The sequence below is a fragment of the Talpa occidentalis genome, unplaced genomic scaffold (genome assembly GCF_014898055.3).
Source record: "Talpa occidentalis isolate TD23 unplaced genomic scaffold, MPIMG_talOcc4v2.1 talOcc4.9, whole genome shotgun sequence".
Lineage (NCBI taxonomy): Eukaryota > Metazoa > Chordata > Mammalia > Eulipotyphla > Talpidae > Talpa > Talpa occidentalis.
The window spans coordinates 49,919,972-49,933,202 of record NW_023605305.1 but is presented as its reverse complement, the minus strand read 5'-3'; the positions used below and the strand labels follow the sequence as shown (position 1 = coordinate 49,933,202).

Below are 13,231 nucleotides of genomic sequence, written 5' to 3'. Positions count from 1 at the left end.
TAGATACAGCAGACAGACATATCCACTCCAGTGGTGACTGAATTTTCCTTTACCTTTCCAGGGATGCAAATCTTATGTCTAAAAGTTTTAAATCTCCTCCTTTCATAACTCATTCAGCTCCTCATAACTACAGTTACTTATGATGAAGATGATTGCAATCACTATGTGGAAGGGATGTATTAAAAAATAGCATAATTCTTCAGAGGTTGAGGGAAAGACAAACAAGAAAACAGAACCAGAGAAATATGTCACATTCACAGTAACTCATGACATGAAGAAAATGTACATAGATGCTGCCCCAATGACTTGAAGTATATGTGTATTAGTAACTATACTTTAATAAATGAAATTAAAATTTACATTCTTGTAACTTTTTCCTACTACTGGGACATAGAACAAATATCTGTGTTCTACCTTATTTCAAAGAAAAATGGCAGGGCCTGAGATGTGTGTCAACGTTATATATTCACAAATATCAATGGGTAAGTGTTCTACAAAGATAAATTCAGAATGGGGATGGAGAAGCAACACCTCTGCTTTTACTTACATGAGAATCCAATACCAAGTTGTTGCATAATCTTCAAATATTTTCAGTCCAATTGTCCTTGAATCAAGGATTTTATTGATATGACTGAATTCAAAGAAGAAAAAATATCAATTACTTTTTCACTACCTCCAAACAGAAATGTTCTTGTTATTATAAAAGGGATTTTGTAAGTTGCTGTTCCTACCCACAATGAATGAGATATCACTTCGATAAACCCACAAAAGTGGCTATAGCTATATACAGAAAACACAGCTTTCCAATGTGTGCTGCATGCCCTCAATATTGCAGAAAGCTCACTATAGGACATGAATTTAAATAAGGCCAATTTTGAAGTTAGCAAATCCATAGAGCCAAGAATGAACATTGCTGTTAGCCTCCTTCTTAATACTCCAACAGCTCTGTGGCAGAAAGGCACGATGGGCACTTACAGAAAAGTGAACAAGTTAACATTGATTTGATAAACGATCAAAGTGAACAAATTCATGTAACTACAATACCGTCACCCCTTTCCCACATGTACCCCAATTACAACACCTTCCCCTTCCCCTAAAGGGAACACATTCCTGGCTTTTTGGATAATAGTTTACCAATTTTCTTTTTAGGCACCACAGAATAATTTAATTTAGTTGTGTTTGTTTTGGTTTTTTTGGTCAATGTAATTGTACTTACTATTTTGTGATTTCTTTCATATAGCTTTATATTTGTGAAATTCATCCATGTTGCTATTATAGTCTAAATATGCAGAACCACATTACTTGCTTAGACTGCTAGTGTATTTTATGAAAGAGAAATTTTTAAAATATTTTATTTTTCATTTTTAATTCAACAACTGAGTTATGCAATGCAACTGTGGGTTTATGTTTGTGTATGTGTTTGTATTCACCGAGGGAATTCAGGGTGATAACATTGACACCAGGATGTATACAGCTAAGGGAAACAGCAAATTTACTTCTTTGTACTTAAAACATGGAAATTTGACCTTACATCATCAAGGTTATCTTGAAACAGAATCATCATGGTTATTTTGCCTTGTTTAAAGTCATCTTCCCTTTGTAACATCTGACAGTTTACGATCTCAGTAACTTTTTTTTTAAATGATGCTTTCAAAAGCACAGAGCTTTTATTATTATTATTATTATTATTATTATTATTATTACTATTAATTTTTCATTAAAAAGAATTAATTATATTAAGGGCTTTCAGTACATTTCCAATGTCTCATTTCTGTATCTTCTGATAATGAAATATTTAGTCATTTTGAAAAAAAAAACTGCTGCTCTTTCTAATTGATTATGGTTTTTCCTTTACACACTTTTCTTAATGAACATATACAAAGCTTTCCAGTCCACAGTGACATGTATATTTCATAAAACATCGCCTCCCCCTATTACCCTTAACACAGTGGAAGCTTTAATCTTGGGTACAATAATGGGGTGCGTTGAAACTGAAAAAAATGTAAATGTAAACAAACATACTTTGCAGCTTCCCTCAGTTCTACAGCATTTCTTGTCTTTCCACTTCCATCTTGGAACTTTGTCTTATTTCCTACTGTAAAAGTGCCATTTTTAACAGAGAAGTCAGGGAAACATCTCTGGAGAACTGTAAAATAAATTAAAATTATGGTAACCTCTTATCTACTTCTTCCAAAATGATGTCCTGCCTTCCTCAAGCTCCTGTTAGGTCTAATCAAATACTTGCTAGATGATACATAAATTGCTCAGCATAGACAACTAATTTAATCATTGTTAATCAGAAGATTTTCTGATGGCTCAAAGACAAACATTGAAAGCAAACACAATGACAATCTGAAACTATATTCTGAACTTGTTGATTACTCTATGCATGGTATATTCACCAAGTAGGCGTAAATAAGACACATAGCACAGGTTTTAAAAGAGGAATAATGATAATGTGTATCTCATGGCAAACACATTTTAAAGAAAAGGCTACATTAACTTGGATAAGTTTAGTGTTACTATTAAAACAAAATTGAGGTACTCAAGTATAACCATGAAAACTGCAAATTTATAAATAATTCCTTGAGAAATAAAAACCAACTTAAACTTAAAGCTACCAAGTCAACTGAAATTTTATTTTTAAAATCTTAAAAATGCCCCTTCCAAATTTTTCATTTATGTTTTTTTTTTTTGCTTTTGCAGGGTGGGTGGGAAGGGCTAGCAATGGAAATTACAAAGCTAAAAATCAAAATCAAAATCAACAAGCAACTATAAACAAGACACACACTAAGGGGGTGGAGGGAGGAGGAGGGAGGAGGATCAAAACAAGGGGGGTGGGAATTGTATGGGGACTATAACCAAGATGAAAATGCATACATTGTGCAAAAATGAAAAATGATGTAAAAATGTATAAAACAAAAAAAGTTCTAAATAAATAAATAAGTGAATAAAAATAAATAAAATAATTATACTAAAAAATGGCTCTCACTTTGTAGACTAGCATAATTTCTGAGAAAAGCCACATATCTATTTTATTAAATAGAATCCTTGCAGCTTTATAAGTATATATTAATAAAAATATTTTAAAACCCCCAATTTTAAATGAAGAGGCAAGAGAAATCAAAAAGGGTCATTTGTGTGTGTGTGTGTGTGTGTGTGTGTGTGTATATGGCATCACAGATTTCCATGGGTTCACATGGAGTTTGAATCTGAAAATACTAAAGCAGTTAATTCAGGAAAGAAAAAAAAGCTATCTTTAAAAAACCCTTTCCTGCCTTAAAATGGTATCTTCTCTACCCAGCTCCATCTTCATTAGGTACTGATAACATATGGCTGATCCCTGTCCTATCTTTCTGTTCTTCCCTGGCTAGTAGTCTCCACCAGCCGCTTCTAGTTCCTTTCCATTTAATCATATATCTGCCCCCACCATTCCATGGAAGTTGTCCTCCCAGTGATTCCTAATGATCTCCTAATTGCCAGGACCTCCAAATATTACTTAGTCTTTGTCCTGCTCGAACCCATTCATGTATAATGGAAACTGGCAAACATCTGCTGTTGAATGAGTTAACTTTTCTGAGTCTTTGACATGGTAGACAACCCTTGCTCTTTGAAACTCTCTTGCCTTTGCTTATATGCCCAGATTCCCCTGGTCCTACCTCCTGCCTTTCTGTGTATACCTAACTTTCCACTTCTTACCTATGACTGTCCCCACCTACAGAGTTCCCCAACATTGTACTACTTATTTCTGGGCAGTCTCAGTCTGTTAGCTTCAATAATTAAATATACTCTCTATATTTGGAAAGCAGAGGAAACTACTATTGAGAATTCTACCACCCACAGTCAACTATATTAACATGTCAATGAATCTTCTTCTAAACTTTCTTCTATAGGAAATTTTTTTAGAGTCATAACCATATATATATATATATATATACACATACACACACACACAGTGTTTTCCCTCATTTCTTTTAATATTATTTATTTAATTTTACAAATTATTTAATGAGTGAATTGTATTAGGTGAGTAAAATTAGATTAAGCACTATACTTAATCCCCTAATGGGGCTGCAATACAAGTTGGTTGCTATGTTCACCTTAATGCCCCCCTCACTACACTGTAAAGGATGATGTCTTTCTTATTTATTTATATATTCCCCCAATATATACTTTATATTATGTGATTAAAACAAACTGTTCTTGCAAGGACAATGACTATTTCTTATACTTTTATAGCTATTTTATCTTCAGTGACAAATGATTCATTTTTGCCAAAAAAATCTAACACTGTTCTTTGCCATAGTGCTTGTTTCCCAGGGCTTCCTGGCAAAATATTTATAGGACCTACATCCTTTTGCTTAAAGTTCCTTATTTGCCCTAAGAAGAGTGTTCGGAGCAGGAAAGACACTGTGTTTGGTGACGGCTGTTTCAATGGTAATCAACTTTCTACTCAAATTGATGACTATTGCATTTCTTCTATTTTAAAAGAAATATATAAATACATTGTGGGAAAATGGAGAAATAAAAAGAAAGAAGAGAAAAATGCCTGTAAGTTTGCCACTTCCAGAACAACTGCTTAACATTTTAGCATTTTGCTTTCCAGTCTTTTTCTTTGAATATTTTTTTCCATTTTCATGTATACATGATAGTCATTATAGTGCATAAAATACTTTGCATTCTATTTAATAGTACAACATACACACAATTCTTATATTTAATAATGTTAACATATTTCATTTAATAAAAACATCATAATTCATTTAAGTATTCTTGCTTTTGAATGTGAGAGTGTTTCCCTTCTGTTTTCTTTTTCTTGGATCCTTTGACTTATATATTGTAATGGACATTTATATAATTATTTTTTCTTTGTAGTTAGGATTAGATCCTTAAGAAAGTAAAATGAGTGATTATTTCTTTTTATATCAACAGAGTATTATTTTAAATAAAGTTTATAATTTTAAAGACATTAAGACATTGATTCATTCAGGAGATATGTAAGTATTTCAAAATTTAAACTATAATGACAACTATATGTTCTACTCACACTGTTGAGGCAATTTCTGAACTAGCTTTATGAGTGCCATGGTGGTGGGTGCAGTGTTGTAATACACACCTGAAGGTCTAGAGCCTATACTTCTAAGTCATATATAACATTGTAGACCAATGTTACCTCAACTAAAAAAAAAAAATTTGGCTAAATTTAGGAGTGGATATGTAAAAACATGCCCACATGTGTATTTATGTGTATTCATAGAGCCCAAATAAGTTGGGACTTTTAAAGATATATTTTCAATTTATGTGTGTTTTTATGCAGCAAAACCCCAAAACCCACAGTGCTTCAGTGGAAACTTCCTTGGCAGGAGGTAAGCTTTGGTTTTCTTCCAGAATAACTTGGGGACCTTGGGCCAGTCATAGGACTTTTCCTGGCCTTATTTTCATCAATTGTGAAATAAGGGAACTAAATTAATAACTTCTGTGTTAAACAAGATATGTTTATCTTGCTCTATATTATAAAATACAATCTACTTTTCCTTATGACTCAAAACAACTTCAGTAAACATAAAAAAATGGTCCTACTTTGGATGCTAAATAAATAAATAACTCCTAGGTAAATTCTGTGTTCCTAAGATAAAATAATAAAGACTTACAAGGTTTGCTTGGAAAAATTGCTGATGGACAATCATCATCCATTATAAGTTGTGCAGGAGTCTAAAATGGAAGGAAGAAAATGTTAAAGTTGCAAATGCTATGTGATGACAACTTTTATTTTCAATATGAAAATTTTGTCCTTTAAAAATTTAACTCTACAGTATCTCATTATTCCAATTAAGTATGCTAGTAACAATAATTGTAACATTATCACACATACCTACTTTTTGACATTCTTTAATATCCTAACTGTAATTCAATTGAATCAACAATAAAACCAGACACACCAAAACCTAGACATACCTTTGAAAGTGTGCATGCTTGTTTAGCACATTCTGAAGCTCCACTACTTCAATTTTATTTTTGTAAAATTAGCATCTTGTTTAATTTAGAAGCTATTATTACTATTTAAGATAATAAGTTTTTGGAATTCCTGAAGTGGGTTTCAGATTTTTTTTAATGCACAATTATCAAACTGAACCTGGAAGTAAAATTCTACTAGTTTACTAAGTACCAGTGGAGCTGCAAATGATATTAGCACCTACCTCTTGATAGCAAAAAAATCCATTCACATGGAGAAATTTTTTTTCAGAGAATAGTTGAAGTTAACTTACAGACTTAATAGTCTCAAATAATACCTCAAGTCTGCAAAAATGATACCCTATAAATAACATGTGTTTTTATATGTATAGGTCCATTTGTTTTTTAATGCAATGGTTCCTTTAGACATCATTTCCTAAAAGATTTTCTAATTTTTCCAATTACTGATGTTCAAGTTACACTTACTTTTGCAACAAAAGTTAAATTTCTTCTCTAGTTTTAAAATTAAACACACATACCTTGGCAGGTTGCACCATAGTAGACTTGCAGAACTGGCTGTAGTATGCCCAGTGTTTTTTGTTTTTCTTGGATGTAAATTGCATGTCTAGGTAAGTTAAAAATTTTTCTGGGCACTTTGAGACACAAATCTATAAAGAAAAGGAGCACAGTGTTAGGAACTGAATTGAGTTGACTAACCAAGTAAGTATTTACAGGGTTGAATTTCTAAGTCATCCACTATAATAAAGGGCAAATAACCATCCTTTATTTAAGAAATTTAAATCAATTTTCTAATCTTATTTCAAAAATGAAACTTCATGCATTAGTTATCAATCTCTATCTCTTGTCCTTTGATGTTGATGTTTCGCTAAAATAAGATGCTGTATGATGATAGACTTAACTTCTTATTTTGCAATAATAGAAGTTCTACATTCAGCTATGAGAAATAATGGATACTACATACATTTCACCCAGATTCACTCAATGGTAACAACTTGCATAACTACATGCAATATCATAACTCTGAAACTGATACTGTTGTAATAAACTACCACTAGCCTTCTCAGATTTCAGCAGTTTTACATGCAGTCATGTGTGTGTAGTTCTATGTAATTTTATCACAGGTAGATCAGTGTGTCCACTAGACCAGAACAGTGATAGACTTAATAAAATATTTTTTTATTTTCTGAATTAGTAGATGAGAGTATAATTCAAGATTAATCATGCCTATGTAGTTCATGCATTTTCAGGATTAGAATCTTGCTTCCTTTCCTATACATGAATAAAATGGATATTAAAATTTTTGTAAACATGGACTTATACTTCTAGTAAATGTTCAACAATCTCAAAACACAATTCAGGTTCCATGACCATAAATACTAATGAAATTAGGACTATTTCTGGCAAACCATTATTACTATAGTCTTACACTAGTCAATGTGGGTACAGAGGCACTCATGTAGGTTTTTTTTTTTTAAAGATTTATTTATTTATAGAATAACTGGGGTATAGGCCAGAGGTGCGGAGGGTGACAAGATTCACCAGAGACAGAATGGGGAGCAGAACAGGCAGATCTACTGAAATACACTGCTAAGGGGAGCAGTGGGCAAGACAGGAGAGGTCTGCTATTCCATACGTGGGTCAACTCCCTGGCCAGGTATTGAACTCAGGCCATCGTGATGATAGTGCTGAGACTTAACCTCTAGGCTACCAGGGAGGCCCTGACATAGTTATTTTATATTAGTGAACTTTGGGAACCTATTGGTGCCAAACCCTATAACTGTGCTTCCACAGACTCACTGTGGAGTGACTGGAATCTGATTAGTAACTCCACAGAGAGAAAACAGAATCTCCTGATGCACAGAAATCTCCTGATACACAGAATGCACTTAGTTGGTTTTGTTTTTGTTGATAATAATAATAAATAAAAGAGAACTACAGCCAGTCCTTGTACATTTCCCCTCCCCCTTTAGTTCTCTGTGAAAGTCCTCTCAGCTCTGCTCTAACTACTGTCCTTTGGTAACTATTCTGAAGACCACATCGAGCTCAATCCTGCCTGACAGTTAGGTGAACACATTGCTTCCGAGCTGGTGTCTCTTTCTCATGTTTCTCCTTTGGGTCATATTACTGCTATACACAAGGACATTTGGTATTGATCTCCCAGTTAAGACCATCAGTGGATAACTAAAGAGATTACTCAAATTTCACAGTTAAGATTGTGTTAACAGCAGTCCAATTTCTTCTAGAGGTTTGGACAAGGTAAACAACCATCTCTGAATTCACACATCCATGTGTATCTTCTCTTAATCAATCTCTGTTACACACAAATATATACATAGACACATAATCGCATACACAGATTCATATAACTGGGGAAATACTGGAAGTTTCACAAGTATCTTCCAACAAAAGTGCAGAACTGCTTAGAAATATTCATAGTATACAACATGTTCATATATTTGGGGGAAGAAGGCTAGGGCTATTATCAATGCAAATGCCAAAAGTCTGATTGGCACTAAGCTGAGTAAACCATTAATGCATTAGGAGAAAGCTCACAGATATTTATTAGGCTCTAATTACATGATTTTGGAAGATAAATGAATTAGATACATTTAGATATATGGATACATTTAAATGGAGTATAAAAGTGAATCTGAAAGTACTAATTTTTTCACAGATTTTACGTGTTGGGACCATGATGATTTCTATATTTACAAACACACACCATACATACTAGACATATATAAATGTTGTGTATGCAATATAAAAAGATACAATTAAAATGGTAAAAAGTGATTTGTTGAAATAAAATCACATCAAATTTCATTCCAGATACACATGAGCTGTTAAAAAATAGTGCATCACGGCCTCCCTGGTGGCGCAGGGGTTAAAAATAGCTATATCAAAGCTATAGCCTGCCACTGCGGCACGCGTTCGATCCCTAGCCAGCCAGGAAGCAGCCCACATGGTACAGCAGGCCGCTCCTGACTTACCCACTGCTCCCCCTCAGCAGTGTATTTTAGTAGATCTGCCTGTTCTGCTCCCCACTCTGGTGAATCTTCTCACCACCTCCCCTCCCCTCTGGCTTATACTCCAGTTATTGTATGAATAAATAAATAAATCTTTAAAAAATAGTGCATAAATTTCTCTTTACTTTCTTCCTCTATTAGACCAACTTGCTCACTTTAAACAGGATGCTGATTAGTAGCAATGTAAAATTAGCCAAAAATGAAGGTCACAGTGAGGTTGGGTATTCTAAGTGATAACAGTCTGTCCTTTGTGATCACAGTCTATCCTTTAAAGACTTGTGATGCATATATGACCATGCAGTCAGTTAACAAAAAGCATAATGCATAAAATTATGGTTTACATCAGGAGATACATTAAGGCTTGGCAGATAAAAGCAAGTTTGCTTTATTGATAACTAAAATATATTTTAACTCAGTTCTGATTCTTTGTGTATCCATAAAGGGGTAGTTTCAATTCACGTAGTTTTAACACTCTGATACAAGTTAAGATTTGGGGAGTAGGAAGAGTTACACCAAAGATAACACATTAGGGGCTTCCCCTGGTGGCGCAGCGGTTGAGTGCTGGGCTGCAAAGCTGCCCTCAGCCTCTGCAGCACCGGTTCCATCCCCGGCCACTGGTGAGACACATGGCACGCAGATCTCTCCTGCCGCGCCCACTGCTCCCCTCAGCAGTGTACTTCGGTCCTTCTGCCTGTTCTGCTCCCCACTCTGGCTCTGGTGAATTCTCTCACCCTCCCGCACTTCTGACTGTACCCAGTGCTTGTATAAATAAATAAATAAATAAATAAATAAATAAATAAATAAATCTTAAAAAAAAAAAGATAACACACTACATTTGCTGTGAAAAAAGGATGATCCAGTAAATAATTTATGAAATACAACAAAAGACATAATGTGCTTTGTTTTATGATAGGGATGATGGATTTGTTTAGTATAGTAGAAAACTTTCTAAATTGGGAGTAGGGAGATAATAATTAGTTCATTCATCTATTTACCAAACAAATATTTATAGATTACCTATTCAGAATCTGTTCTAAGCACTACGGATGCAGTAATGAACATAACAGATAAAATACCTTCCCCTCAAACAAGTTACCTTTCAGTAGAGTGAAAGAAATAACAACAAATAAAAAAGTAAAATTGTTATAAGATGGTAATAATGCAACAGAGAAAAATAAGCTTAGGAAGGAGGTCAGATGATGAAAGGTGACTAGGTGGGGTTCCAATTCTAAATATTCAAGGAAGGCCCTACTGAAAACAGTAACATCTAAGAAAAAAACTTGAAGACTAGTGATCAAGCCATAGTCATTTATAGAGAGAGTACTCTAGGGAAGAGGAAAGGCAAAATCTAAGATGCTGAAGCAGGATACTTCCTAGATCCTTTGAAGACCACCCAATATAGTCAATATAGTGAGCACAGGGAAAGTTACAGAATATGCACTTGGAGAGTTGAACAAACAGTGGAGGATGTTGTACCATTGTTAGGACTTTGGCTTTAATCCCAGTAACCTGGGGAACTAAAAGAGGGTTTTTTGAACAAAAGAGTGACATCATGTGACATATTAACAAGTCACATGGGCTACTCGTGGAAAAGAGACTGTAAGATGTGGTGGTGGGGTAGGGAACAAGATAGAGGCAAAGAGACCATTCAGGAGGTCACTAAACTAATCTATTGTAATAAAGAAATGATGGTCTTGGAAAAAAAGGAAGAGAATGGTGAATAACTAACAGTCCATTGACATTTGTTTCTCTTGCTCCATTTATTTTATGGAACAGGAGGGGCTGCTTAGACCAAAGTTATTCAATACATTGCTTGATTCTTTCCTTTTTGCACCTAGGTGTGAAAATATAAAACAAATGTGGCTGTGGCATATAAATAAGCATGCACAGTGTGACTCTTCTTATCCAACATTTTTAAAAGCAGAGGTGCTTTATTTACTTATCCTGTCTGTTTCCTGCTGGCAGTTGTATGTAGATGATGATGAGGACCTTGGAACTGGCAGAGCCACCAGATAAGAGAGCCTGGTGGGGAGTCACCCACTCACCACAAACACCCACCTTATATAGTGTATAGTCAGAAATAAACCTTTGTTAAATTGCTGAAAAACTGAGGTTTATTAATTACAGTGGCTAGTTTCATTGTTTCTAAAACAATACCAACCTTGAGAAAAATGCCTCCACTTCTCTGGGCTACAGTTAATTCATTTACAAAAACAGGCGGTTGGACAAGATAATCAAAGTTGCTTACCACTATTCTAAAATCATTAATCCCTGATTAGTTTGATTGCATATGAACAAACATGAGCTCAGACTTACATCATCCCACCTTCCATAAATTCATCATTAACTACATGTACACAGAACCCAAATGGAGTTTCTAAATTCTTTTATCCAAAAATGATCGAAATTGCTAACATCATCACTGAAGCATCTTTTCCTTACCTGTGTGGTGGGGCACTGTAGATTTACCATCACTGAGGGACTGGCACAGCTGAACAGGTTATAGTAAAACAAAATGGTCTTGTTTCTGTTGAGAAAACAACATAACAATCTTTTTTTAGAGACTGTGAAAATGTTCCATATCATTTTAGATCTTGATTACTTCTCATATAATATGACCTTTAGAAATTGTATTCACTTTCTCTGACACCCCTCATTAAAATCACCTTTTTGTAAGAGGAAAAAGTTGAAATAAACTGTCCAACAAGGAATGGGTTAAAGAAAGAATTTTCAGTTAATAAAATGGAAGATTATACTGTCATTCAAACTATTTTTTAAGAAAATGTTTAATGGATGGTGAAATTCACAATACATTAATTTTTGGAAGCAGATTGCTAAAGAGTTTTAAACTATGATTTGATTTAAAGTTGGCAAAAATATTGTAACATATACAGAAAAATTATTATAGCTGATTATTTTTCTCTGGTTAATTTTTGTGGATTCGCTGAAATAAACATGTATTACTTTGATACTTTAAAAAATATCAATAAGTTGAGAGAGATTCTTTGTGTGTTCAAAATTATGGCCCATGGCACAAGAATGGGACAGGTCAATGTTTATTATCACAAGGACCAACTGGAGTATTAGCTTGCAATTTGACAAGTCATGGCTCCATTTTGAATCTCAATTTATTCATCAGTAAAATGGGGATAATATCAGTCATACCTACTTCATTGTGGTGTTTGGAGGACATAAAATAATGTGCACTGGACTCAAGACAAATATTTCCAACTTAATATGTATAAGTAAAACTTGGCTGTCTGTTGAAAATCCTGATTCTTGGCTCATTTTCAACCACTGAAAGCTCATATCTCTGGATTTATGGCTCAGGAATTCAGAGTTGTTGTTGTTTTTTTTTAATTCTTCCCTGTAGATTGAAAACAGCCCTAACCATTCAATAAGCATTTCCCTAGCTCCTTTACAAAACTCAATTAATTATGACTAAATTAGGGCCTCCCCCGTGGCGCAGCGGTTGAGCGCTGGGTTGCGAAGCTGCCCGCGGCCTCTGCAGTGCCGGTTCGATCCCTGGCTGCTCCCCGGCCACCGGAGGAGGGTCCCGCATGGCGTGCAGACCTCTCCTGCCACCCGCTGCTCCCCTCAGCAGTGTACTTCGGTCCTTCTGCCTGCTCTGCTCCCCGCTCTGGCTCTGGTGAATTCTCTCACCCTCCCCCCCACGCTTCTGACTGTACCCAGTGCATGTATAAACAAAACAAACAAACAAATAAATAAATAAACATGCCTCTTTAAAAAAAAATTATGACTAAATTAGCATACAATGTGTGAAATAGGCTGCTCAGTAAGACTGAATCAGAATCATGAAATAGGATGCAAATCTAAAGATAGAGTGAAGCCTTCACACACACAAAAAAATGTGGACTAGATCATTACATCACTGCTATCCCCTTCATGCCTCTGTCTACATAAGTGAAAGGCTGGGGTAAGGAGATGGATTGGAAGTAATAGAGTTGACAAGATACAATGATCACAGTTAAAAGAATTTTCCATACCTTCCTCATTGAGGGTGTGGATTATCTCATTCCAATTCTAAATTACAGAAAATTCTGAGAGAATTTCTTAAAAGAGACAGAGAATACATATAAGAAAGGCAGGTCAGTGCCTTATTTTCCAAATAGAAACCTCTTTTGTATTACACCTCTGCTAGTCAGCCCTTGGCTTTCATTTTAGCAGGGAGAAATGAGACCCAAAAAGATCACAAGAGACTTTTTGAAAAT

The 13,231-nt window shown here is 34.7% G+C and overlaps 1 protein-coding gene across 8 annotated transcripts in view; it reads right to left on the bottom strand.

The window, feature by feature from the left end:
* Positions 1-13,231, bottom strand: part of SLC44A5 (solute carrier family 44 member 5) — a 318,856-nt gene that overhangs the window by 31,224 nt on the left and 274,401 nt on the right. For all 8 annotated transcript variants that reach the window (XM_054690895.1, XM_037499626.2, XM_054690901.1 and 5 more), the window contains 5 exons: positions 11,442-11,526; positions 6,492-6,620; positions 5,652-5,712; positions 2,023-2,146; positions 548-631 (listed from right to left, as the gene is read on the bottom strand). In XM_054690895.1, coding sequence (XP_054546870.1) covers positions 548-631; positions 2,023-2,146; positions 5,652-5,712; positions 6,492-6,620; positions 11,442-11,526 — 483 coding nt within the window. The remainder of the gene's footprint in view (positions 1-547; positions 632-2,022; positions 2,147-5,651; positions 5,713-6,491; positions 6,621-11,441; positions 11,527-13,231) is intronic.